General features: G+C 34.9%; 4 protein-coding genes across 5 annotated transcripts; 2 read left to right on the plus strand and 2 right to left on the minus strand.

Moving 5' to 3' along the window:
* The first annotated feature begins 5055 nt into the window (after positions 1-5055).
* LOC132626768 (uncharacterized) lies at positions 5056-19518 on the plus strand. 2 transcript variants are annotated; one of them, XM_060341754.1, is made up of 13 exons: positions 5586-5724; positions 7058-7105; positions 7175-7386; positions 7746-8582; positions 8795-9175; positions 9273-9344; positions 9442-9579; positions 10040-10165; positions 10262-10911; positions 11001-11148; positions 11840-12138; positions 12226-12456; positions 12547-12936. In XM_060341754.1, the coding sequence occupies exons 4-13, from the start codon at positions 7896-7898 to the stop codon at positions 12770-12772; spliced, it is 2958 nt and encodes a 985-aa protein (XP_060197737.1). In that variant the 5' UTR covers positions 5586-5724; positions 7058-7105; positions 7175-7386; positions 7746-7895; the 3' UTR covers positions 12773-12936. The 2 variants fall into 2 exon arrangements, with proteins under 2 accessions (XP_060197738.1, XP_060197737.1); XM_060341755.1 differs by lacking the exons at positions 7058-7105; positions 7175-7386; positions 7746-8582; ... (7 more) ...; positions 12226-12456; positions 12547-12936 and adding exons at positions 17808-18043; positions 19098-19518 and having other exon boundaries at positions 5056-5724.
* On the minus strand, positions 14788-16302 carry LOC132621312 (uncharacterized). Its single transcript, XM_060335534.1, has 2 exons — positions 15689-16302; positions 14788-15485 (listed from the first exon to the last, which is right to left on the minus strand). The coding sequence occupies exons 1-2, from the start codon at positions 16270-16272 to the stop codon at positions 14909-14911; spliced, it is 1161 nt and encodes a 386-aa protein (XP_060191517.1). The 5' UTR covers positions 16273-16302; the 3' UTR covers positions 14788-14908.
* A 491-nt stretch (positions 19519-20009) lies between the features above and the next one.
* On the plus strand, positions 20010-21985 carry LOC132626769 (uncharacterized). Its single transcript, XM_060341756.1, has 3 exons — positions 20010-20624; positions 21229-21461; positions 21571-21985. The coding sequence occupies exons 1-3, from the start codon at positions 20142-20144 to the stop codon at positions 21827-21829; spliced, it is 975 nt and encodes a 324-aa protein (XP_060197739.1). The 5' UTR covers positions 20010-20141; the 3' UTR covers positions 21830-21985.
* A 136-nt stretch (positions 21986-22121) lies between these two features.
* Positions 22122-27419, minus strand: LOC132626770 (probable acylpyruvase FAHD1, mitochondrial). Its single transcript, XM_060341757.1, has 7 exons — positions 27007-27419; positions 26566-26731; positions 23800-23852; positions 23597-23659; positions 23419-23469; positions 23226-23343; positions 22122-22612 (listed from the first exon to the last, which is right to left on the minus strand). Exons 1-7 carry the CDS (start codon positions 27184-27186, stop codon positions 22497-22499), a joined length of 747 nt encoding a protein of 248 aa, XP_060197740.1. The 5' UTR covers positions 27187-27419; the 3' UTR covers positions 22122-22496.
* Between the last annotated feature and the right edge of the window lie 352 nt (positions 27420-27771).

Consider the following 27771-nt stretch of genomic DNA (forward strand, 5'->3'; position numbering starts at 1 on the left):
TATATATGTACCAAACCAATATAGTATGAATTTTAATTTTATGTATGTAAAAAATATTTGTACGATTAAATTATTTATTAGGTTTCCCTATTTGGTGTTCAAACATGCGGTTGACTAAACGCTGATAGGTGGCACCGACATTTTTTAAACCGAAGGGCATTACATTATAACAATATGTGCCAGACCTAGTTATAAAGGAGGTTTTTTCTCGATCCTCCGGGTCCATTTGTGTTTGGTTGTACCCGGAGTAGGCATCGAGAGGCATTACATTATAACAATCGTCTCGCATGACATGTTGAATCCGTTGAGGACCCGTATTGCCGGCACGATCTGATCTAGGAGCCCCAGCTGTTCGATGACTCTCAATCGGATGATATTAGCCGAGCTACCTGGATCAATTAGCACACGTTTAATTCTAAACTTATTGACAAGGAGAGATATTACCAGTGCGTCATTATGTGGCTGGGCGATGCCTTCCATGTCCTCGTCATTGAATGTGATGGGACCATCGGGGTCATCGATCCAGATACGCTTTTCCCTCATTATGGAAATTTTTGTGCATGCGTTTTACAACCGTCCCAATGGGAATGTCAGTTCCTCCCATAATCATGTGTATCACCTGCTGAGGCTCTTCCGGCCTATCCTACTTGTTGGAGTCCAGGTTTTTGAAATGGATTTTTGCTCGTTCACTTAGGAATTCTCGAAGATGTCCCAAATTGAACAGACGAGCGACCTCCTCTCTCAGCTGCCGACAATCCTCGGTTCGATGGCCGTGAGTATGATGATACTTACAATAAGACTTTTATCCCGCTTCTCTGGATCAGATTGGATAGGCCTTGGATGTCTTATTTCTTTGTTTCGAATAACGGACGCCGCTATGGTTGCTACATCGACCCAAAAGTTGTACTCGGATATCCGTGGAGTTTCTCTGTTTCCTGTGGCTTTATCGATAGCATTTTTATTTATCAAATCCACTCTCTTCGACCCTGATCTTCGACTGATACCTGTTGTGTACATCAGCCCAGGTGATCGTCGGGTATTCTATCAGGTTTTGCTTTAGCTCCATAGATGTGATCGAGCTCCTTGAATTGAGCCTCTGGGTGAAAGCCTGAACGGCCCAATCGTCAGTAACTGGAGGTAAGTCCATGCACTCCATTTGAAATCGAGCCACAAACTCGCGGAGGGTCTCATCATCTCGTTTCTTGACGTTAAACAAGTCCAATTTTCGTGTTTCGACCTTGATGGCCCCGGCATGGGCCTTAATGAAAGCATCAGCGAGCATAGCAAATGAATCAATCTAGTGCTCGGGCAAGTTATGATACCAAATCATATCCCCATTTGACAGAGTCTCCCCAAATTTCTTAAGTAGCACTGATTCCCTTTCGTCATCGGCGAGATCATTGCCGTTAATAGCGCACGTATATACAGTCACATGTTCATTTGGGTCCGTTTTCCCATTGTACTTTGGGATATCGGGCATGCGAAATCTCTTGGGGATTTTCATCGATGCCACACTCGGCGGAAATGGCATTTGAGCAAATTTTTTTGAATCCGGTCCCTTCAACACTGGTGGAGCCCCCGGAATCTGATCGACCCTCGAGTTGTAGTTCTCCACCTTCTTGTCGTTCGCCTCTATCTTCATTTCGCCGGACTCGACCCGTTTAGTCAATTCTTCGAGCATTCTTATCAATTCGCCGCTTTGCTCGGGGTGGTTCTCGTTACCCCGTGGGACGCGTCTTTCCTCCGTATCCTGGGTCTGTTCTGATGGGGTAATATCGGGTGCCTGACCCCGATTTTGCAATTGTGCTATGATCTCTTGCTGGGCCTGCAACTGAGCCATAGCCATGTCTAACTGGTTTTGGAGCTGTTGCAGCATGACTCCATTATTCTTGCCTGCCGGTACGTTGCCCACTGATGATCCGACTTGAACAGGATTAACGGGGGGCGCGTTGCTGTTTGGTACGTCCCCGTCGTCAGGCTCGTGATGGCTTGGTTCCACTTGGAAGTTGACAGACTGGGAATCCGACATTCTGGTATACCTGAAATCAAACCTTAAAGAACAAGTGAAAAATATCGAGTGTAACCAGAATGTTGTATTGAACCGCCACTACTATCTAAGGCTCCACGGTGGGCGCCAAACTGTTTAACCTTAAAACGGAGAACAATTAAATTTATGCGTGACGCCAAAGATATGTGGCTAAATTCAATTACAAACTAAATTGCAAGATAAGCCAATAAGCAAACAAAGAAGCAGATCTAACCAACTGTTAAGTATGTCTGACCTCGGGTATAGAAACCGAGGTCAATACCCTATGCTGAACACGTACCTTATGGCAGCTAACCGCCCTTCCTGTAACGACTCGTCCCCGACCAAATTCCATGCCTCCTTCTCGATGACCCGGTCGGGTCGTGACCCAGCACAACCATGACATCGGAAAACCGAGCATGTACGGATCCTCGATTTTACCCGTATACAATTACCGTAGATTAAATAAGTTGTAACTTATAGATTTTGGGATGAACTTCTATTGTCAGAAACTCTGTAAGTTACTGTTTGAGATCCATGGGGCCAGCGAGAAGTGAGATCGGCTTCAACGAATTAAGATTTATTTATGTAATAAGTAGAATCAAATTTGTAAATTATGACTATTACTTATTTGTCCTATATATTCCAATATCTTTGTAATGTCCAATCAAGAGGAGAATTTTAGTTGGTTGGTTATCCATCTTTAATTGGGATTTGATTCTCCACCTTATCATCCTTTCATCATTTCCCTTTTTTGCCCTCCCCTATAATTTAAAAAATATATTTTTTTATATTAAAAAAACAGATCAAGTGAACAGAATAATAAAATGTGGGCCAAACTCCTCCTTGTTTGTTGTTAAAATGAAATGTTCGTAAACTCTAATTACTCCCTCCGTTCACTTTTACTCGTACAGTATTCTAAAAATAAATTTTTACTCTTACTTGTCACTTTTAGCATATCAAGAAAAGACAATTTATTTTTTTCTGTTTTACCCATAGTATTAATTACTCACTTCAAATTATTTTTCAAATCCAATAAAAACATGCATCAATTAATATGGGTACAATGGTAAATTATGTACTCCATTTATTATTTCTTAAACAGCGTGAAAAATCCAAAGCGGACAAGTAAAAGTGAACGGAGGAAATATATTATACATGTCTCGAGATTTTCTATACAACTGAATCGTTGCATGTGAAGAGAAACTAAAATATATCATCACCTCCGTCATTGAATCACTACGTACCTTTCAATGATATAAAATTTCTTCTGAATTAATATTGTTGCATCGGTTTTACTCGAATATTGCGACCCGTATTCAGCTATTCTTTTTTAGTTACCCCTTTTTCTTTGTTCTTTTTATCTGCTATATTTAAATTGTTTGGAGAAAAAAAGGTCTTCTAGAAATAGAACTGATTTCGTAGTTCCACATTTAGTATCGCTACACATCAAGAAGTCTTCAGGTTAAGTAAGAATTAAGAGGGGATTTTGTAAAAGTATATCAAATGTGAAATTCATATTAGGTAATTTGCTAGTACAATTGATAGATACATAAGAGAATATAATTTATTTGATTTTTCAAAGGGTTTATATGATTTTGAACAATTTCACCAGTTGCCTAAAAATTTTCAGTTAGATTAACATTTTTTTTTGGTGAACAGTTAGATAACATTGTTTCACATGATATAGTACTCAATTTTTGCTCAGTCCGTGCAGTACTATATATCACCTTTAGGTCAAATTTTCTGTCTCTGTGTGAACACTTACTCAAAAGAGTTACATTTATATGTCCCACATGATTGATTCCATCTTAATTAATAAACGCTGGACTTATAATAAAAGATGGTTTCAACTTTTTAAGTCATCATGATATAATTTAATATGGCTATGGAATTAATAAGTCTACCAAAGTGGCCTTGTCGCTGTCTCTACATGGAAACGCATAAAAAGCAAAGACTTGCATGGGCAATTAAAAAATAGAATTATACCAATTTTAATTTATATGGCATAAATTAATTGGACACGAAAATTTAGAAAAAAGTAAATCTCCATCTTAATTAACGTGTCAGATTGAGCACGATATTTAAAAAGAAAAAATATTTTTAAATAAGAAAGAATGACTTCCTTTTCTAAATGTACTAATTAGTAATTAAAAAATAGTGTCGAACAAAGTATAAATATAGAAGGAGTAAGACCTCATTTGTTTGCATTCAATGAAGATCTTAATAATCGTAAAAATTTAAATTTCCGTCATTAATTCTATTTATTTTTTAAATTTGAAATTTAATCATTCAAATTTAACCATTAAATGCGCTTTTTCTTACTTTATAATCATTTAATGGGTCTGCATAAATGTTAGTAATAATTAAGATTTGTAACAAACTCTTACTTAATATATTACAATGTTTATTTAGAATTTTTACAAAGATGGTAGTTTACCAATTCCATTCGATAAGTGCTACCCCATCTGACTCCAATCATAACAACTAACAACCATTACCGACAATTACTACTAATAGTCATCTGCATATCGCCTACTATCACCATCATTCATGTACCACCATTAGCTATCATTATTGTCCACCACAATTAACCGTCCTCATCACCAACTATCACAACAATCACTATCGTCAGTCACCATCACCATTAGCTAACTACCTATAACACCGTCATTGGCTAACACACTATCCTCACTCGCACCCACAACCACTATTTCTAGCCATCACCGGCGCCACCTGCCATATAAGTTCTTAAAAGTATTTTGTTGATATAATATAAGACTAATTGTAGTATTTTATTAAATTTTATATTTATCAATTTTAAAAAAAAAGTTTTATTCATTCATATGTTGAAAAAATAAAAAACCTTAATTATGTAGTATTCAAATTTTAATACATCATATTAATACTTAGATATTTATTCAGATTCAGAAATCTTAATGCACATCTTAATATGCATATGTTCATTCTAATTTAGACGTCTTAATATTAATAAAAATAAATAAGGCCTAAGAATATTTAGATTTGTGATCTTAAACATACCATAATATTTAAGTGACCATAAAAGCTTGTCATTTGGAGGAAATGGAAAGTTGTTAAATTTTTCACCAAAAGTAGACCTTATATATATTACAACAATCTCAAATCAAAGGATCCACATAAATCTCCTTCTTTTCTTCACACTAAAGAAACATCTTAAAAAAAAAAAAAAAAATCAAATGGAGGGTCATGTAGAGCACAAAACAGTGTCGGTGAATGGTTTAAACATGCATTATGCTGAAATAGGGCAAGGCCCTTTAGTCCTCTTCATTCATGGCTTCCCAGAATTCTGGTACTCATGGAGGCACCAAATGTCATTCATGGCTAAACACGGTTACCATGTGGTGGCACCGGATTTACGCGGCTACGGTGACACCACCGGAGCACCTAAAGATGATCCTAGCAACTTCACAACCCTTAATATTGTTGGTGACTTAGTAGAGCTGTTGAATAATATTTCACCACAAGAAGAGAACGTGTTTGTTGTGGGACATGATTGGGGTGCTCTTATTTCTTGGGCTATGTGTTTGTATAGACCTGATAAGGTTAAGGCTTTTGTGTGTTTGAGTGTGGCTTTCAATCCTAGAAACCCTATCAAGAAGCCACTTGAGACTTTGCGTGCCGTTTATGGAGATGATTACTATGTTGTTAGATTCCAGGTGCTCTTTCTCTATCCCATCTTTCAGATTTTTCCTAAGTTATTCCCAAATTTATGTAGTATTGTTTGAATTTCGAGAATCAAATTTTATAATTTTGATCGTAAATTCGGCCATTAAATCTTTTAATTTTTTAAAATAAAATTTACATATTTGAAAACCACTTATAAAAAAGTATACTATAAGTCAGAATAATTGATAATTTAAAATACTTTAAAGATATATGAAAAGATCAAGATTAAAAAAAAAAAAATTGTTCGACTCTTATAATTCGAGAGGTTTCACATAAATTGGGAAGTAGGTACTAACACTCAGCTTGATCGAAGGAGAAGCCAAAAAATTAAAGATATCAATAGATCAATTTGGCTTCAATTTTAAATTAGTTGATTTGACTGTATGAATTCGCTCTGTATCAATCCATCGAACAGATTTATCATAGTATGATTAATTAATTGTGACCATCAATGATCTACTGTAATGATCCTTTTAGAAAGTTTAGAATCTCTAGAAATTTGGATTTATTTATAGGGTTCCAAGAAATAGAACATAAAAATAACAAATTCTCCTAACAAAAAGGTAAAGTCATCATCCTGTATTTTTTTATTTATCTGGGTTTTCATATCAAGAATATAGTCATCAGCCTATATGATCCTTGATCTAGAAGAATTTTCCTTGGTAGTTTGCACTTTGCATATCTCCGATTCAATGTATTTTCAAAGATTTCCAATTGTGTTAAGAGTACTTATATTTTTAGTATCAAGCAAATTTAATTATATGATCCAACAAAAATGTTTTTAGATTGATAAGGAAAGATAATAACGCGATATTAGCGACAATCCTTTAATTAATTCTGCCGTGAAAACGATGCAGTTAAAGTTACTTGGCATAGGTTCCATTATTACCTATTTATGGAACATAACTAAACTTTTCAATAATTATATTTAGTAGCTAAAATATATCATATTTACTTCACATAGTTACCATGTTTTTACCACTCATCTGATAACTTCCCACTCCCCTAAATTTAAACAAAAAAAAACGTGTCTCTCTCCTACCTCCTAAATACACGCCATTATTCACCATATCCATTACTTTCCTCCAATTTCAAATCAGTTTTTCAATTATTCAACTTCCTTTTTTTTATCTCTAATTAACTATTCATTGATTTCTCTCACGTTTCAAATCTAATTCCCAAAATAAAGTAAGATTCTATACAGATTTTTATTTTTTACCGTGTATTTAACCTATATTTTGGGTGTTTTTTTTTTCGTTTGAATCAGGAATGCAAGTCTAAGTAATTAATTATCAGTGTTTGTTCTTGGTTGTTTTTTCTTAGATTCAATTGGAATGACTAAGAAAGCTGCTACTCCGATGAGAAATACAGGTATAGAACCCGAATGTGCGATTCCTAATTTTTCTTTGGGAATTTCTCAACATGAAACTGCCATTGCAGGCTCTTATGCTGAGAATCATTCAAAAAGAATTAACGATCCTAGGCGTTCTAAGGAATATGTTGATTCGAAGAGTAAACAACAAGAAAAATTGAAAAATGTTTCTCAAATGGAGAAACAAAAGAAGAGAAAGGTTGGTGACAATGTTGTTAATGTTAGGGGCAAAAAAATTGCTAAAGCCAAACGTAATGTGGATGAGGATGATGATGAAGAGGTATGTTTTTGTTGTATTTTCAGTATATTTAGTTCTTTTTTTTTTAGTTCAGTTATTACAGATCTGTGAATTAACCAGATCTATATTATATGTGCATTTTAAGTATATTTCTGTGTTTTTTTTACACATGTTTCTTCAGTTATTTTGTGTGTATTTTTCTTCACCATAACTGTGATTTTAAAGATTTTTAAGTACATTCAGTTATTTTTGTGTATATTTTGTTGACAGTTATTACAGTGATTTTTAAGATTTTTAAGTACATTCAGTTATTATTTTGTTGACAGTTATTTTGTGTATATTTTTAAGTACATTCAGTCGATATATGCCAATCATACGTGTTTTTTGGCATTTTGTTTCAGGTATCTAAATTTTTGGTTACCAAGCACCCTGCTGTGGCACCATCTATGTGTAGATACACGAATGTTAATGTAATGCAAGATATTAGAGGCAAACTAACAGATCCACAGATGGATATGTTTAGGAATTCTTGTTTTGATAAATAACTTAGAATGCAGCAATTGGATGTACAAGCACAGATTTTTCGGTGCTTTATGGTCAAAGAACTTAGGGGCAGTACATATAGGTGCTTTACATTTGAAATAAATGGTAAAGTTCTGCGTTTTGGCTTTAAAGAATTTGCACTGATCACTGGGCTAGATTGTGTATCTGATGAAAATGATTTTGTTTATGATAACTCAAAACCGAATAGGCTTATGGTTGAGTATTTTGGTAGAAATCAGGAGAACCAATTGCCAGTTAAAAGACACGAGCTTATTGAGTGTTTCAACAAGACTGTCTGGGATGATAAAGGGGATGACGCAGTCAAGATGGCAATATTGTATTTCATAAATACGTGGGTACATTGTGGTGAGCCGAACTCAACAAACATACCAAGGATCCATTTTGATGTTGTAGAGGACGGGAAATATAATGAGTATCCTTGGGGTAAAGATTCGTTTAGAGAGTTGGTTGTAAGCATCAGGCAGACATATGCTGGTTTTAAGAAATATTATAGGATTCATGGTTTGCCGCTTGCTATGCAAGTATGGTTGTATGAATGTTGCTCAAAAGTCCCGTCCACCATTGCAGTTAAGACGGGGAATTTAATTCCTAGAATTTTGAACTGGCGGACTACGGAAGGAAAACCAGAATTCAAGAGATTGATGGATGGCATGTTCAGAGACGATAAAAATCCGGTAAAACAGTCTTTTAACAGTTTTGTGTCTTTTACCATTTAACTGTTTTAATATGTTTGTTTTACATGCTATATTTTGATTATATTTTGTCTATATTTATGAAATAAGTCATTTGTGATCAATATATTTTGACTATATTTTCCTCATATTTTTAGTATGTTACCAATGTAGATATATACGGTAATATAGTTTCTATATTTTGTTGTTCATAGTCCTGTAGATTTGAGGAAGTTGTGCCAACACCCCATGAGTTGGAAACTCTTAAATTGCCTCATGTTGCACATGACATACCAGACGTCAAACATGGAGTTGATGGTGTACATGGTACTGATTTGGTAGACGATGATTACGATAATTTTAGTACCACACCACCGCATCTGTCCAGTGGCAAACAACAACAAAGGAGTGCCAATTCTGATTCCCCGCGAGGCAAGAAACGGACGCAATTTCCAGTTTCTGTTCCTCCTTCCAGGAAACAACCATCACGGAAGGAATCTGGGATAAAAGGGACAAGGAAACCAGATGCACCTACAGCACCCCGAACAGATGAGTTTAAACTGATAAGGGAAGAGATTCGGATTTTCAAGAAAGAAGTAGGCGTTTTGTTTTCAATATGTTTTTTTTACTTCATATTGCTTGTGTCAAGTAATTAACAATTATAATTCTATTTTTTATCTTTCAAAACTGTAGGTGTTTGACTACATGGATAACAACTTCAAAAAGTTGTTAGATGCAATAAAGGGCAATCAAACACCAGATAAGGTAAAAATCAACACTAAAAATGGAAATTATTTACTTTTTAAGTTATTTTGATATATTTATTGGAAGACTTTATATTTTCTTTTGGAAAATTTTAAAGGTCGGCGACACAATGTTAAAAGCTGACTTACATAGTGATGGTGGGATTTCTCAAGGCAATCAAAGTGGTGGTGCAGTAAAGCTTTCAACCAAAGAGAATCAAGGTGGCGGTGCCACTTCCGCGCAGAGGAGTCATCCAGTGATACTCATTTTTTCTTTCACTTTTCTATATTTGCAGTATATTATTCAAAGTGAAAATATTGGATTTTTAGCTGTGTTTTTGTATTACCTATAGTGTATATACATATATAGTTTTCACATGGTGATTTGTTAGTAGTGTTCTTTTTGATGTATCTATTTGTGCTATTTTTGTTATGATTGTGTTTATATATACTAGCAGTGCTATATTTGTTTTGGATTGATATTTTAATATTAGTTTTTCATATATGTTGTGGCTGTATTTTAATTGTATTTTGATTATTATGTTCAATGTTACTTATTCTGATTTCTGTTTACTATATTTCAGGCATATTTACCATATATTTTCTCTATATTTAACTGAAACTTTTAACTTTTAAAGCACTATTATATATGTGTATATGTGTATCTGTTTTGCTAATGCCTTTAAATTCATTTGAACCATGTTTTTATTGTTTTAGGTTGAGGGAGTTGGGTTGCCAATTAATGATCCGGTTTCTGTTGTTGACGTGGATAAAGAAACCGGAGTTAAAAGTGATGCACAAACAGATGGAGTGCCCATAACACCAATCCATTTAAATTTTGATGTAAGTACTGAAATGTGGCTTTTAAGTACTGAAATGTCATTTTGATAAGCAATAATTGACAAACACCAGTCGTTTTTTTCTTGTTTTTTATTTCAGGAATCTCAGCAAATCGGCGATATGGAGAATGCTAATGCTGAATTTACCGCATCAGAGGAAATGGTAGCGGACTTGCTAATCAACTGCCCTTTAGCATGTGTTATTCCTCTTGGTCCTCCTCCAGTACCACGCGATGATCAAAACGATTTGTCAAGTTTAAGGACTCCTCAGAATGTGGACAATAACCCGGTAACCATCTCTCAGTGGATGATTCCTGATTCTCAGATACCAATCCAACTTGGAGTACAACCAACAACCGGACAAAGTTCAACTAATGAAACTGAACAGCAAGTTGGAGTACAACCGATAGTTGGCCACAGTTCAAGCGATGAAACTGGACAACAAGTTCCCGTACAACCAAATGTGGGCCAAAGCTCAAGTGGTGAGACTGCACAGTTTTCAAACTCTGAAAAACAGATCATTGTCCATCCAGGTGCTGCCCGGGAAAGGAAACCAAGCAAATATAACCTGTCCCCTTATTGTCCCAATTTCAGCTCAGCGGGTTCTTCTGCCAAAAATATCGGTCCTTGCATTTATCAGAAAAAACACCCATTTGTTTACCACCCTATAAATGCCCCGTTAGATACTTCGTTTCTTCAAGAATATCAAAAGTGGCTTGAGAAGGATCTGTTGAAATCGCATGACAAAAGGTACTTATTGTCACAACTTGTTTTTTTAGTTTTCCAGAATTCAATTATCAATAAACTTAACGTATGTTCTTTCCATTGTTGATATACAGGAAGCCAAATGAAAATCATTACAGAAAGAACAAGGAAGGACTCGATCCTGCGGATGCCGAACTTCGGTTGCATTTAGGCGTTACAGCCGTAGCCGACAAAAACTGGTTCTACTTGTTATCTATGGATGGGCAACTTTGGACTGATGAGGTTTTGATATCTTTCTGCTTGTTATCTAATTTTTTTATGTTTTATAATAGAATTACAATGTGATGTATCTAGAGTATATTTTTTACTATATTTGACACATATAGTAAAAAATATATTTCAGGCATATTTACCATATATTTTCTCTATATTTAACTGAATCTTTTAACTTTTAAAGCAGTACTATATATGTGTATATGTGTATCTGTTTTGCTGATGCCTTTAAATTCATTTGAACCATGTTTTTATTGTTTTAGGTTGAGGGAGTTGGGTTGCCAATTAATGATCCGGTTTCTGTTGTTGAAAATATATTTCAGGCATATTTACCATATATTTTCTCTATATTTAACTGAAACTTTTAACTTTTAAAGCAGTACTATATATGTGTATATGTGTATCTGTTTTGCTGATGCCTTTAAATTCATTTGAACCATGTTTTTATTGTTTTAGGTTGATGGAGTAGGTTTAGGTACTTATTGTCACAACTTGTATTTTTAGAATATTGTCATCATTATACTTGCACTATATTTAATATACAGACATTAATTTACTAGTTGAGCACAATACTGTCCAGGTATACAGAATTGTATTTTTACTATTTTTAAGAGTATATTTCACTATATTTACTATATATACAGCAATATTTTTTTTGAACATAGTGTTGATTATAGTCACTGAATTAATGTTTTTACAGCATATTGATGTTATTTTCTACTACTTACGCAAGAAGGGGAAGTATCACAATAACAGCAACTATAGATTCACCACTGCCAGCTGTATTTTTCACACTTTAGTTGCTGAAATTTACAAATCTTGGGAAAACCCTGATTCATCCACATGTGTCGCCAGTAAGGAAGATGAACTGTGTGAGTACATTAACGGGCACAGGCTGTTGGCTAATGTACCATGGTATACTGTTGACAACGTACTAATTCCTGTCAACATAAAAGAGGAAAATCACTGGATTTTGGTTGTGATATCATTCACTGACAGGTCTGCTCTCATCCAATGAAAAGATCATTCATTTTTCTACAAATTTTATATGTTTGTTTTTTTCTTATATTTTCTTTTTACAAACAGGTCCATCTACGTATACAACTCATACCGAGCTGCAGGGCATGATGCTGTCGTTAGAGTCGGAGTGAAAATGTTGGCTACTCTAGTGACACATAGTCTACAAATGACTGATTTCTATGAGAAGAAGGCGGATATAGATTTTGTCACACATCCTTCTTACAGAAATAGAGAACAGACCGACAACTTTGACATTGTGAATGTAGACAATCTCCCGCAACAAGCTCCCTCTAGCATGTAAGAATCTATTCCAATAAAAAACACAATAAATACATCTTTTTTTTCGTGGGTTTTGATAAGTAAATTTTTTGATCATTTTTGTTCCAGGGATTGTGGTGTGTATGTGGCAGCCTTCGCTGAATACTTGAGCTCAAGTGCAGTCATCCCAACCGAATTCGATGCAAAGTTACTCCGTATGAGATATGGTGCCCTTTTATGCGACTATGCATGGGATAAGTCAAACAACAATGCATCAAGTGATAACGAGCAGCCTCCAAGACCAATTAGACCGGCAGTTGATTACGATGCAGTTGATAAAGAGGATCTTGATTAGGCCACCAATTCATTTGTCTTTTTGATTTTCATGTTGAACAATAGCATAGTTGGTTGCGACTTTTGTTGCTGTTTTTTCATTTTGGATATATTGTTTCATGTGTAGTAATCTTTTTTAGGATGATTAATATTGAACACCACCTTATGGTTTTTATATTGTTGTTTCTTTCAAGTATGTTATTTTTTCAATGCATAAATTCCATTTTTCATTATCTGTGAAATGTATTCATTTAACAAAGTAGTATATATAACCATTTAAATACACTCGATATATACAGAAAATATAACTCAGATATATTCCATAAGTCCATTTTTAAAATTACAGTTTGTTACAAAATTTAAAATTTCATCTAAATACACTTCAAATATATGTAAAATATATATCAAATATAGTTAACAGTAAACCAGAATAAGTATTATCTACCATATCAGACAAAATGCAACTAAAATATAGCCAAAATATATACGAAATACAACTATTAAATCATAAATCCAAAACAAAAGGTCAAATCAGTTAACATAGAGTAGACTTTCCAAATACCATTTAACCACCAATATAACATTACATTGAAAAACATCGGATGTTCAACCATGTGAAATACAATCATACTAGAATAATATGAATTCAAGATGAATTAATTTTTTATTTTTAATTGAAATTTAAAGTAGAATTGTCTTAACAAATAAAATCAAAATGGACTTATTTATTCTTCTTATTGAGCGGCGGATTATCACACGAACGCCTATTATGACCAAGACGTCCACATTTACCGCAGGAATTTCTGCGTTTACCAATCATCAACTCCTGTAATGGCTTGTCCCTTTTCTTTTTTTGGCCTCCCAGGGGGTCTCTTATAGATCGGTGGCATAACAACTTCATCTAATATACTTTTAGGAACATTCCACTCGGTCTCATCGGGAAGAGGATCAACTGGCACATCATATGTGTTCACAACTGTTTCCGGCTTGAATAAATCCGAACAATATACATCAGCAGTCAAATTTTTATTCTTCAATACTGCCCATGCATGAGAACACGGTATCTCGTCCAGTTGGAACATCCTGCAGCTGCAAGTTTTCTTCTTCAAATCTATTATGAAACGCCTCGGTCCATCATTCACTGTGTAAACATATATTCAGTTGACGCTTCAACCTGAGAACCATTTAACAAATAAACAAGCATTACCTGAGCAGTTTTACCATATTGGGAATATATATAAATATACATTACATATAGTAAAAATATAGATTAAATTTTTGTGTTGCAAACAAAGATACCCTCATTCGTATTGATTTGTACTCGTTGATCGACAACATCTCTTGATACCGCCTCATCAGTGTTGTGAATGTGTAGGTACCATTTTTTCTATTTGTCCAATTCCATCTACCAAACATCTTCCTCACTTCTTCAAGGAAATCAAAAATATGTAACTCTCTTGCAGCAACCAGTTTTCCATTAATACATTCGGCTATATTCGAAGTCATTGTCCATCCTCTATTAACAGGTGAATAAAGCCTAGACCATTTATCTCTTCCAGCATCTTCTAGGTATCGTTTTACCCGAATATCAACATTCCCAATCTTCTCCATCAATTTATCGAACTCATCCTGGTTGTATGCTTTCGCTAGTGAATAAAATATAGGACTCAACACCTCACTGTTTGTTGTGTATTGCTTTGTCACATTTTTCCACAAATGCCATATACAAGCCAAATGAGGAACAGTAGGATACACCTTAGAAACTGCGTGTATTATGCTTTCATGTCTGTCGGACACGACACACATATTTTGCCTAACACCATAAGCTTGCTTGAATAGTTCAAAGAACCACGTCCACGACTTATTATTCTCAGAATCTATCACACCATACGCTAGTGGTAGGATATTACCTACAAAAATCAGTATATATTTATAATATATTCAACACATATTTCAACTGAATTTGATCTCACACTGTATTTTTAGCACCATCATTTATAAAGCAATAATATATATTTACAATATATTTACCTCATATTTACAGTGTATTTCAACATATAATATTCACAAATTTACACCAGCAATACATCCAGAGTATGTTTTTAGCAGCTTTATTTGCAAATCAATAAGCATAATGTTGTATTTATAAAAAAAACATTCATAGAATAGAATTACACATACCTGCTCCATCCAAAGTACTTGCCGACACAAATGTACCATTATACGTTGATTTAAGATGTGCACCATCCACTACAACTATTGGTCTACAACACTCGAATCCCTTTATGAATGCTTTGAGTGCTACAAACAAATACATAAACTCATTTTCTGGTGATTTATGCATTTTAACGAGCGATCCAGGATACGTTTTATCAAGTATGTATATATATGCCGGCAACTTCTTGTATGAATGAGCTGGATCACCTCTGAAATCTTTTATAGCCTTCTCTCTAGCTCTCCGTGCCATCATATAAGAAACATCTACGCCGAATTCATTCTTAACATCATCTATTATATCCCCAGGTGTGACCTTCCTTTTATGGTTAGTTATTTTCGCCTTCACAACCGCTTCTCCAATAAACCAACTTGTTGCCTGCCTTTGTGAATACACCTTGTCCTTCAACGGACATGTATGTTCGTCATCGAAAGCTCTAACCCTGAACATTTCAGAATCCCCAATTCTCGACGCTCTGAATTTCCATTTACATTCCGGCGACCAACATGCCAGAGTGTAGCTACATAATACAATGCAAATAGTACATATTGAATTAATTAAATACAATATAAATATACAAAAAATATATCAGAATATATTGCATCAAACATTTTTAAAATTAACAGTGTGCTAAATAAGTTAACAAATCATCTCAATACAGTACAAATATAACAAAAATACATCTGCACTTTCTGTTACCAGAATACATTTAGAAAATCATACCTTATAGCATTCGATCTCTCTGTTTTGAAATTGAATCTTTCACGAATTGCGTATTTCGTCGTCACAATTTTCAAAGTTTCCTTATCCTGGTAAATTTGATCGACAAAAACTCCTTTCGCTTCCGGTTTCGAAATTACCAAATTGTTATCATTCCCAAACAAAACAACAGCGTTTACAGTAGAATCACAAACTTTCATACCATCCCGATTCTCGCTATATCCAATTTGCAGCACATCATCTCCAATAATAAGATTACCAGTTACACCATCCTCAACATCCAAATCATGAATACTAACGCACATTGGATACATCCCCAAAACTCTATTTTCTCTCTTAAGCTCAACGTACACACGAACTCCCATATCGTTGTGTATTTCAATTGGTTGAAAATCGCCTTCAACAGTATATTTTATTGAAATAGTTTTCCTAACAGTATCCACGCCTAATTGATTTGTAATCGTACAAACTAACTCATCGTAATTGCAATTATCAATGAATACAACAGCATCAATTTTGTAATTCACAAAACAGTTCTGATCGTTCCAAAAACCAGAATGACGGATCAACGCAGTTACGCTTGTCATTATCCTGTTGTTTTCGAATACAACAATGTGTTATATTCAATTTAGCTAAAACAATTTCAGAAAAGACGAACAAAAAAAAAAGTTTGCAGTGAAAAAATTGTTACCTCAATTATGAACTCAACTTGATGAAATCAAATATATATTCGTCGTGATAATCAAGCTATGTTCACTGGTTTGATATTGTTATTTTTCAAAGGTTTTTCAACCTTTTTATTTTTGGTTAAAAATATGATTGTAAGGTTTGAATTCAATTTTTTTTGAATTTGTTAGCTGTTTGAATGAGATATGGAATCAGATATGGAATGGGAGGATATTTGCGTGAATCAGGGAACAATATAACTGATTCTAATTAAAATTGGAACAGATTTTGTTTCCATAAATATAACACTGTCAGTTAAACTCGCGTCTGTATTTCCGCTATATTTATGCTATATTTTGGTATACCCGACTACTAGATAAATATAGGGTCATCTAGTTACGAATTGTAAATATAGCATATGTAGTTATAGGTTGTTAGAAAGAGTTAAAAGGTAGCTATTTGTGAAAATTTTACTTATTTATAAGTACTATGTCAATAAGTTTTAAAGTTGAATAAGACTAGTACTGATTGTGCATATGTCTTTGTAATTGATATTTTCTTACCTACATGTTAAATTTACATGTATTTTGTTTCGATTATTAAGTTGTTACACTTAGCATTCTACAATCATTCTCCACCTGATAGAAAGTAGAAAGTAGGTAATGGGGGCCGGGCGAGGGGATTAAATTTGTTAACTATTAGACTATTAGGGGTCGTTAGTTAGGAAACAAGTTATCCTCTCTCTCACAGGGATAAAACAACACTACAATCTCAGAATTAGTTATATCGTAATTTTATTCCAACCAGACGTGAAATAAATTCATCTCAAATTTAATTTTGGAATTATTTATCCTTATCCCGAGTTGATAAATAATGCTCCTAAATGGAATATACCTAGAGTGTACCAGTGAAAAAATGAGGGAACTGTTGTTTATAAAAGACAATACATATATATCGTCATCTAAGGATCGATCTATTTAGTAACGGAACACGTGTAATTGGAGCTTTTGCTTTATTAGAACGAATCTTACTACTTTTTAGATTTAACTAATACTCCCTCAGTTTTAAAATGTTTGTTGATTTTGACTTGAATATAGTTTAAGAAAATAAAGAAGATTTTTAAATTTTATGGTTGTTGATTAAATTTATGTAGAATATACCGAGATGTCATTTAATTTTGTAATCTTAAACATATTCTGTAAAAAGTTAGAATTAAAGAATTGTCAAAAAATGAAAGATTTTTTTTTAATAGACTAAAAAGAAAAGAAAGAAAAACATTTGAAACGGAGGGAGTACTATAATAGAGAATGAAACAAAATTTTCTTTTCAAAATTTGTTTGTTAAGAGTCAAATTCGATTATTTTTTTCCTATCTCAAGAACATTCATTTTTAACCCAAAAGGAACAGTAAATTACATATTAATTAACAGCTTGTTTGATTGTATTATTAATTGTAGGAGCCTGGAGTAATAGAAGGTGAGTTTGAGGAAATTGGAGTCAAGAATGTTCTAAAGAATTTCCTAACATATAGAACACCAGGTCCACTTTACTTGAAGAAAGGCAAACTATTTGGAGATGCTTCTACTACTGAGTTGCCTTGTTGGTTATCTGAGGAAGAACTTGATTTCTATGTTACCAAATATGAACAAACTGGCTTCACCGGAGCATTAAACTTATATCGAGCAATTGACCGGTAAGACATCTTAATATACTTCCTTTGTTGATAAGTGGCACAACCATGATTTCACTAAGGATAGTCAAAAGACAAAGTAGTAAACACACGGAAAAGTCGAGAGAATTTAATATATTATATGTATACATTAAAAAAAAATTACCTATCTACACTGTCTAATTTTCGAGCGAAAGATTGTCAATTGACACCCTTTCACAAAGATGGCTCCGCCACTGCACATGATACTGGCATACTGCTATTGCTATATTTGGAAAGTTAAGTTTTATTTTTATTGTAGTAAAATTTTAAAATATTTTGATTATTTTTAAATCCAAATTATAATGTATTCTCACTAATACGGATGTTTCAATTTATGTCACACTATTTTTTTTATTAATTCATTAAAAATACATTTTAATATTTAGAAATAGTTTAAATTTAAACTTCTCATTTTACCAGAAAGTTGTATAGCCACACAAGTGTTGTGTCATGTTTACGATCATAAGTTTCAAAGTCTTTCTTTATTTTTTAAACTTTCATGCTAAGTCAAACTATTGTACGACGCATAAGTTGGAGCGAAGGAAATAATACTTTATGTAGTTTTTCAGTTTGGGAAATTTTAAAAATTAATGTTCGAAATGATACAAAAGTTTAAATGATTTGATTTTTGTACTCCGAATTCTCACAACTAAATTTTAAGGAAATTGGGAATACGACACGCGAACTTATAAATAAATGAATGGAATTTAAAAACCCTATTTGGATGTATAAGCTCCCGTTTGGCTATAGATTTTGAAGTTGAAACTTGAAATTTAAAACTTTGAGTTTTGAAGTTGTGTTTGAACCTGCATTTTACTTGAATTTTTTTTTTCAAGTTTTGTGAGTGAAAGTGAAATTTTCTCCCAAAATCTGAGCTGCACCAGTTTTTGAAACTTGAAAATATTTTGGAGATAAATTTTCAAAATTTGATCAGATTTCATCGCCAAACAAATATTTGAAGATAAATTTCAAAATCTAATACAAAACCTACGGCCAAACGCTAGATAAGTTATTTGCATTGTGAATGATATTGCAGGAATTGGGAGCTTACAGCAGCATGGACAGGGGCTAAAATCCAAGTACCAGTGAAGTTTATTGTGGGTGACCTTGACCTTACTTATAATGCTCCAGGCGCCAAGGATTTCTTACACAAGGGAGGCTTCAAGAAACAAGTCCCACTCTTGGACCAAGTTGTGGTTTTACAAGGTGTTGGACATTTCATCCACCAAGAAAAGCCTAAAGAAATTAATGACCATATTTACAACTTCATTCGCAAGATTTCCTCTAATCAGTCCAACATCTGTGCTGTTCTGTAGATCAGTTTCTCTCTTGTCTTTTCCCCTTTTCTTCTCCATTCATTGGGGTTGCATGATTTGTGTTTGTTGCTACTCTAGGTTTTTCTGATGTGCAGAAATAATGGTGATTAATTAACTAGTGAGCTTTGTTTTGTTGTTCTTTATTGGAGCTTGAGTTTTCTTGCACTTCTAAGAGTGATTCGTTTCTGGGAATTCCAATTCTTGAGAATGAAGCATTGAGTTTCTTGTCCTCTTTTTTGAAGAAAATTCTATGCATAAATTAAGGCCATTGCACCACTTGTGATTAATCGAATTCTCTATCAAATAAGGCACAAAGAAAAGAAAAATGTTAGCTTCGGTGCTTTTTAACTGGTAACAGTAACTTATTGTTCCTTTTAAGGAATAAGGACACGAGTATATGACTCACATGGAAAAGCCAAGATGGGGAAAAAGAAAAAGCTATTTTCTTCCTAGAACAAAAGGTGGAGAGATTTCAGAAACGTCTCAGGAGAAACATCACTTGCAAAGAACAAGATTAATGTGGCACGTAACTAACTATATGACCATAATAGACAATACCTCTTGCATGAATTAAGAAAAAAGTTAAGCCCAATATGATGCTCTTACTTGTGAAAGTATATCTACTACTCTTTTCTGATCTTGATTTTCCTCATTTCTTTCCCCCTCTTCACCAACTTGTACACTTTATAAAGTAGTTCAACTCTAAAGAGAGATCATCTAATTTAAAACAAGTAAAATTTCAAGGAGAGGGATAGAAGAGTGAGATGGAGGAGGTTACTGGGATTGAACACAAGACAATGAAAGTGAATGGGATAAATCTGCACATAGCTGAAATAGGCCAAGGCCCTATAGTCCTATTCCTTCATGGCTTCCCTGAATTATGGTACTCGTGGCGTCACCAAATGCCGTTCATGGCAGCCCATGGCTACCGAGCAGTAGCCCTGGACCTCCGTGGGTTCGGGGATACCACGGGAGCACCCAAAGGCGACTTCACGGAATTCACCACCCTCCATGTTGTTGGTGACGTTGTGGAACTCCTTAACATCATTGCCCCTGACCAGGAGGTGTTTGTAGTGGGCCATGATTGGGGAGCTATGATTGGTTGGGCTATGTGTTTGTATAGGCCCGATAAGGTCAAGGCCCTTGTTAATATGAGCATTCCTTTCATTCCAAGAAACCCCATCATAAGGCCCATTGAAGCTCTGCGTGCTACTTATGGAGATGACTACTACATCATTAGATTCCAGGTTTCTCTTTTTCTGTTTTTCTTTTTTTGGCACAGGATTGTTTCTCTATCTAATTTGTTTACTCGATTTGGCTAATTGATGAACAAGTGGATCGACTTTATGTTAGATCAAAGCTTAGATAAATTTGTCTTTATGAAGTAAAATGTCACATGGGATGTCATGACACGACCAGCACCTGTAAAATTAATTTTTTAGTGAAATATTGGTTTGTTCGACTTTTGAAGAGAATAAAAAAATAACTTATAGGCAGATAGAAGTTTGTAACAAAGCTTATAATAGTGTTAAACAGTTCTCATCATGCTAGAGTAGTAACAACAATATAAAAAATGGATCCACTACTTCAAGTGGATACTGGATGTGGAGTATAGTGCATCCGCTATTATAAGTAATTGAAGTTCAAATTGAAGACAGTGATTTTTGTTTATGTAAATATACATAAGTTTTTAAAGTTCTAAGTTTAAACTTCAAAACTGACTGTCTCAGGCAATATATATATAGCTGACGTTATTGTGCCGAAATATTTCTACTTCCCTTTGGTAATGGATATGATGGGAATTGCATTATTTCTCATGTGATGAATTGTATAATCATTTAAATTATGAAGGAACCAGGAGAAATAGAAGAAGAGTTTGCTGAAGTAGGAACCAAGACGGTGTTGGAGAAGCTATTGACTAACCGAAACCCTGAACCACTGAAGTTGCCTAAAGGAAAGCCATTTCACGAAAGTCCAGTGATATTGCCCCCTTGGCTCACTGAAAAAGATGTTGATTACTATGCTAGCAAATATGAGCACACTGGGTTCACTGGTGGATTGAATTATTATAGAGCACTTGATCTGTAAGTTTCTACCATACCCTCTTTCAAATTTTCGCTATCTAATTATTAGTAGTAACCATTGCTGTATCTTGTACATTCCACTTATAGCTATTGTATTCTTGAAATGCAGAAACTGGGAACTGACAGCACCGTGGACTTGGGCGAAAATAAAAGTACCAGTGAAGTTCATCGTGGGAGACTTGGACATAACTTATAATTCAGCAGGAGTCAAGGATTATATACACAAGGGTGGGTTAAAGAAAGATGTACCCTTGCTTGAAGATGTGGTTATCTTGAAAGGGGTGGCTCATTTTCTTCAACAAGAAAAACCTGATGAAGTTAACGAACACATTCACGTCTTCTTCCAGGGCCTTTCTTCCTCTGATTGAATGTTCTGCACTTTTGATACGTCTTTGAAGCTATAACAAGTTAGATAAACCAGAAAACAAGAATCAGTTTATATGCTTTAATAAATTCTTGTAACCACGCCATGTATCCTTTTCCAAATATCATCAAACCTAAATAAAGTTGGTTTCCAATTTCCATTCAGAATTTCTTTTTCTTTACAGCCAGAAGTTGAAAGGTAGGAGTAGAAAGAAATAGTATATATATATATATATTGAGTGATATCAAATATAAACACTAAAACAAAGACACTAAACTTAAGGGAAAGGGAAGTAATACTCAGAAATTGTATTGTTCATTGAACTTTGATAAAATCAGATCCTCTTATACAAATAGAAGAGGAATGCTAATAACGATAGTCAAAATGAACCGAATACAATATAGTAGTACTTTCTACCTTGTACCAAATCTCTAGTTGCATGTACACAAGGAATTTATCACCTAAAAAGGGTATAAATAAGCATTCCACTGAGGGGTAGGGGAAATCAGGCATCATGCCATTTCGACTTGTAATTTTTTTAAAAAGATGCAAGTCAGTGATTTTATTATTGTACAACATATCTGAGAAAACTTGAGAGGGCAAAATAAGAATTGTCCTCAAACAAGTGGTTTAAGTATACAACAAACCAAAAAAGATAAACTTATAGTGAATCATTGCTGTTTTGCTCCTGGCCGTCTTCCAACATCAAAGTGCACATCCAGGAGACCTGTTATGCCAGCATCAATCTTTTGACCAACCTTAACGGGACCAACTCCTTTGGGAGTCCCTACAGAAAATCAGTAAATCGTAGCATTGAATCAGCTAACTGTAACAAGAGCTGTATTACTTTAACAAGAACGTTTTAACGTTCCCAACAAACTAGGTGAAGTGGCCCACTTACAAAGAGATCTCCCATAAGTAACAAGATTAATTGCTCAGTGAAATATAGAAAACAGTGGGTTGGGTTACCAAAGTAGTTATTAACAGATCCAGCTTGCAGTACTCTTATAGAAAGAAGATTAGTGTAAACCGAATGACCTTCCTTCTTTTCTCAAGTGATACACGAGTATTTTGCCTTTAACTAAATGAATGAAGAAATTTTGCCTTTAACTAAATGAATGAAGAACTCCCAATGGAGGGAAGCCCAGAGAGATTCAAGATAGCAGACCAACAAACACACACTCCTCTTTCTCAAGATCACAAGCATGTAAATCAAGAAAAATCCAAGCACACAGCGGAAGGAGCCAAATGAGCTCATTTTATCATTCCAGACTTAACAGTTGCAAATGTTTCATGACTTTTATTATTAGAATGAACTGCAATGTGAGTTCTGAAAGGAAAAGAACTTCCACCGAAGGCCATTTATCAATTGAACAAAGAAGTAGCATGAATCATCATACCCGTTAAAATAACATCTCCCTGGAGAAGAGTCATGATAGAACTTATGTGGCTAATCAAATATGGAATCTTGAATATCATATCTCGTGTTGAGCCTTTCTGCTGAAGTTCTCCATCAACCTACAGAGTAGCAGATCATGATCAGCTGCAATTTTGAAGACCAACATCAAGCAGGCAACAAGAAAAAATAATCACCTTCAGCCACAATTCTATGTCATGGGGATCTGGCACCATAGAGCGTGGTAACTACAAGAAACAAAAGGGAAAGATGACCATTAGATAATCTCAAAATGATACACAATACGGTCTAACTTTAGGGGAAAAAACAAAGAGAAACTGATAGCCAACAGATGACATTGCCAAAACTTCTTACAACTGAGCTGATAGGAGTGAATGTGTCTTGGCCCTTAGCAACAGTCCATGGCAGGCCTGCAGACTGTCAGTTTGAATTGTTAAAAGTTGGTATCGTCATCCTTGAGAATGACAATGAAGGTCAAAAAGTAATAATTTAAGACAAAAATGAAAAACACAAATGGACATGGGTATTTAAAATGTGTGATGTAAAGAAATTCAAACCTTTGCCGTAGCTTGGATCTCCCTCGCAGTCATATCCAAAGCAAGTGCATAACCTGAAACACAGAATTTTCAACCACTTGATTGGAGACCTCATAATTATCGAGACAAACAATCTAATGCAGGCTCAGAAGAAAAGCAAATGGATGAACATGTCTAAGGAACTGAGACACAGAAAGAGGAAAAAACAATCCCCCAAATAAATTAACCTGGTTTTGTTGTTCCACTGCTTCCATTACAAAAAGAGAGCATCCCACAATATCAATGGACATAGCTTAATAAGCTCCTTGAATAACTCTAGATGAACTTATTTCCAGCAAACACATATACCAAAATTGAAAGCACACAAGTGAACCTTGGCCAGATAGACACCCAGTATTTACCTCCAAGGAACAGCAATCCAGAATTGTTCAGGTGGAATTCAATGCGGTCTTAAATCTATTGCCCAAGAAGTGGCTGTGCTACCCACAGCTTGGCTGATGTTAGCAATGACCGCAACATGTCTTGGCAAGCCTCAACTTGATTTTGTGCTCAAATAGCTATAAGCTCTCCAGAAGCAGCCAATGTTCTGCAACATTCTATGGCAAGGGGTGGAATGTGAAAATTCTCCAACACAACACGCACAGGCAGATTAGTTACTTCTAATCAATTTCAGTCAGGGCCTTGTTGCCCACTAATCTAATTCGTGCAACTTGAGCCTCGAAAATTATTTTCATAGCCTGTCATTGCAGTAGTCAAAAATAGCACGTGTCTACCACGGGCTTACTTGGGCAGCCCCTAGCGACTTTCCTCGCCTTAATCACTCGACGCCATATCTAATTTCTTGTATAACTGATTCCATGGTTGAACAATCATTCCTGAATCGCTCACAATGCCACTTGGACACGTATTCCTCAAACAGGCAATGAGCTGTCCCTTGGACGGGTCAATCAGTCGTCCCTGTACAGACTATATGCTCATCCCTGGACAGACCATACAATCGTTCCTGTAACGGGTGATAGATCTTCCATATTCAAGATGTACTCCAACAAGTAAAGGAAGTTTGAATAGTTCCTCCAGTCCCCTATACATACCCCTTGTCTAGTCCTTCGGATCTAAATCCTTGCTCCAAAAAGGCAAAACTCCACACAAGTTTTGTGACTTCTGCACTTCCTTCCCTTTCCAGATCTCCATTTCAGCAACTCCATCCTCCAATACCACTGGCAACTTTCTAAAAAGCCAAGCTTCTGACTATAATTTCTAATTTAAGAGTGTGGACAATGCATGCAAAAAAGAAAACCAGAGAAAAAAGACCAGCTTGTTCACTCAACTCCACACAACAGCCTTTTGGGTCTTCAGATAAAAATGAACTAGGAGACTGATGAAAGAATAACGACAAGGAGCTGGTAGGAACTTCTTTGATGAAGCAACGATTAAGAAAGGAGGTTGACGGTAGTGTACTGTTAAATTATAACGTTAACATTAGTAGATTTATGATAGAGGTTTTAACAGGTTCACTGCAGGCTTTCACCAACAGGTGATATGGGAAGAGATAAAATGGAGATTACCACAAGGAAGAGGAATTCTTTTTTTCTTTTAGCCCACTTCCTCTTCAGATTTTCGAGGTAATTAGAACCTCTATACACCCAATATCAGGAGTGCGTACTGTGTTGTAAGGTTCACTGCTCGAATATCTTCTATTTATCGCCTTAAACCAGTGAATAGTATAAAAGCTACTTTGATTCATGCAAATTGATAGCTCAGGGGGCAGAAGATATTATCTGAGCACTAGTTAAAGGCCAAGAAAAATGTAGCTTGTCAAAGATCTCCAACCAAAGAAGCAAGTTGATATCTCTAGAGCTTTCTTTTGTCTTCGGAATTGGCAAAGAATTTATGCCAATAAATCTATCAAAAAGAAGAAGTCCAGTTTCATTTCAAGTCCAAACGTTGCTTTCTAATTTAACTTAAGAGTCTAAAGCACCCATGAAAAATACATCATTCCATAACACCAATTTAGTACACTGCTAAAACAAAACCTTAGCATCAGAAAATCAGAAAGCGAAAAGTCCTTTTCAATGGCAGAACAAGTATCTCCAATGACCAGTGGCGGATCCAGGATTTTCACTCAGGGGATTCGAAAAAAATAATAAAAGCTAAATATAAAAAATAATGTTGTTGATGGGAATCGAACCTAGAATGCTAGAGACATTTTGAACACCCTGGACCACTTAAGCTAACCATTTGCATTTATTCAGGGTGTTCAAAAGTTAATAGATGTACATAAACACAGAAAATCCACCCTACATATACACTGTAATTTTTTGCCGAGGGGTGAACACCCTCGGATACCTCTAAATCCACCCCTGCCAATGAGCACTCTAAGTCTCAAGCCTTTGCTATAATATCAATTAAGACGCAACTCAAAAAAAGCTCACAGCAGTAACTTTCCCCAATATGTTATGCTTTAGTAGCTTAGAGAGTAGAGATACGTTGTACGTACGAAACGAGAATCATGACAGAAGATCAACATCATATTGTAACTTAAAGTTGTCATGGATGTCAAAACCTGCACAGATCAACAAACTATAGAGGCACTTTCTTCTTTTTATTAGCTACAATAACAATCACATATGCATGATATCAAACAAGATTAGAGTGCTAGACTTGCAAAATACAGTCAAATTCAGCTCAAGTAATCAACTTTAAGAATCAAAATACAAAAAATCGAAGATACAAGGTTTGCCAAATTTGAATAACGTACGGTATGCAGCATCAAAGCTAATATAATACCTCCAACATAGTCCATAGCAGTGGCTTCAGGTACATCCCTAGCTCTTTGGTTGATCACAACTGCCAACTCCACCTCATGATCCAGTGATTCCAATGGATAAGGAATTTCAATTGTCCCTCCGTTCTCTAAATACGACGATGTGGGCTTCATAAACAACACCGGCTCCTTCAAAAATTAAATCACAATTACACATAGATACACCTAGTACAATGACCGTGGTCAATCAGCTTCGAGAAAAGCATCAATTACAGATCAGTACTCTAACTATAACACTATGTCACTAGTTCATAAAGAACACCAGCCCTTTCAAAAGCTAAATCAACATTATTCCTTAACACATCACATCACAGATCAGTTCACTAAATACAACATCAGTTTCATAAAAACACTGGCTCCTTGAGTAATTAAATGAAAAGTAGACATAAAAAGGGAGTATTTACCTTAGGAACGGCGTTGCCGAGTTCTTTAGCGTGAGCGGCGTAATTACGACCAACGGCGATGATCTTACTGCCCACGCTGACCAGATTCTCGTGTGCTGACGTGGCCATGTTCCTTGATGTAAATGATTTTCCAATTAGGTTTCGAGCAATGTTGAATGTTTGAATTTTCCCATACAACATAGTGTGTGTGTATATATGTGATGAAAAGTCAGCTCTGCGCGAAATGGAAATAGAGACCAACAATCAATGTCCACTAGATGAAGAGAAATTCTCCGCAATTTCTTTTTCTTTTGCAAAATTTGGTTTCGTCGGAACTCTCAGCTTGATGTACTACTGGTTATGCACACCTTGTTTTTTATCATCCTAATGTTCTGAAATTCAAAACAAATCTTTCGAATCTTTGTCATGGTTTAATTTTGAGCAAAGTCACTCGGATTTAATTGCGACCGCATTTAAATTGGATAAAATAATACTTCCTCCGTCTCATAATAAGTATCACCTTAATAAAAAAAAATTATTTCATAATAAATGTCACATAAGGATACCAATGCATATATTAATTAATTTTTTTCATCTTTGCCCTTGGACAAAAAATGACAAGCTTATTTATTTAAGGCCAAAAGTTGGATTCATAATGTCAAATTTTGGGTTTCACATCAAAATGAAAGTTTTGGCCAATGGAAAGGATTAGTAAGAGGCAAAAGAAGTAGTAGTACTCTAAATGATGATGGTTGGATTTCCAATGTCAAAAGATAAATTACTTGT

This window comes from Lycium barbarum, chromosome 2 (genome assembly GCF_019175385.1).
Source record: "Lycium barbarum isolate Lr01 chromosome 2, ASM1917538v2, whole genome shotgun sequence".
Classification (NCBI taxonomy): Eukaryota; Viridiplantae; Streptophyta; class Magnoliopsida; order Solanales; family Solanaceae; genus Lycium; species Lycium barbarum.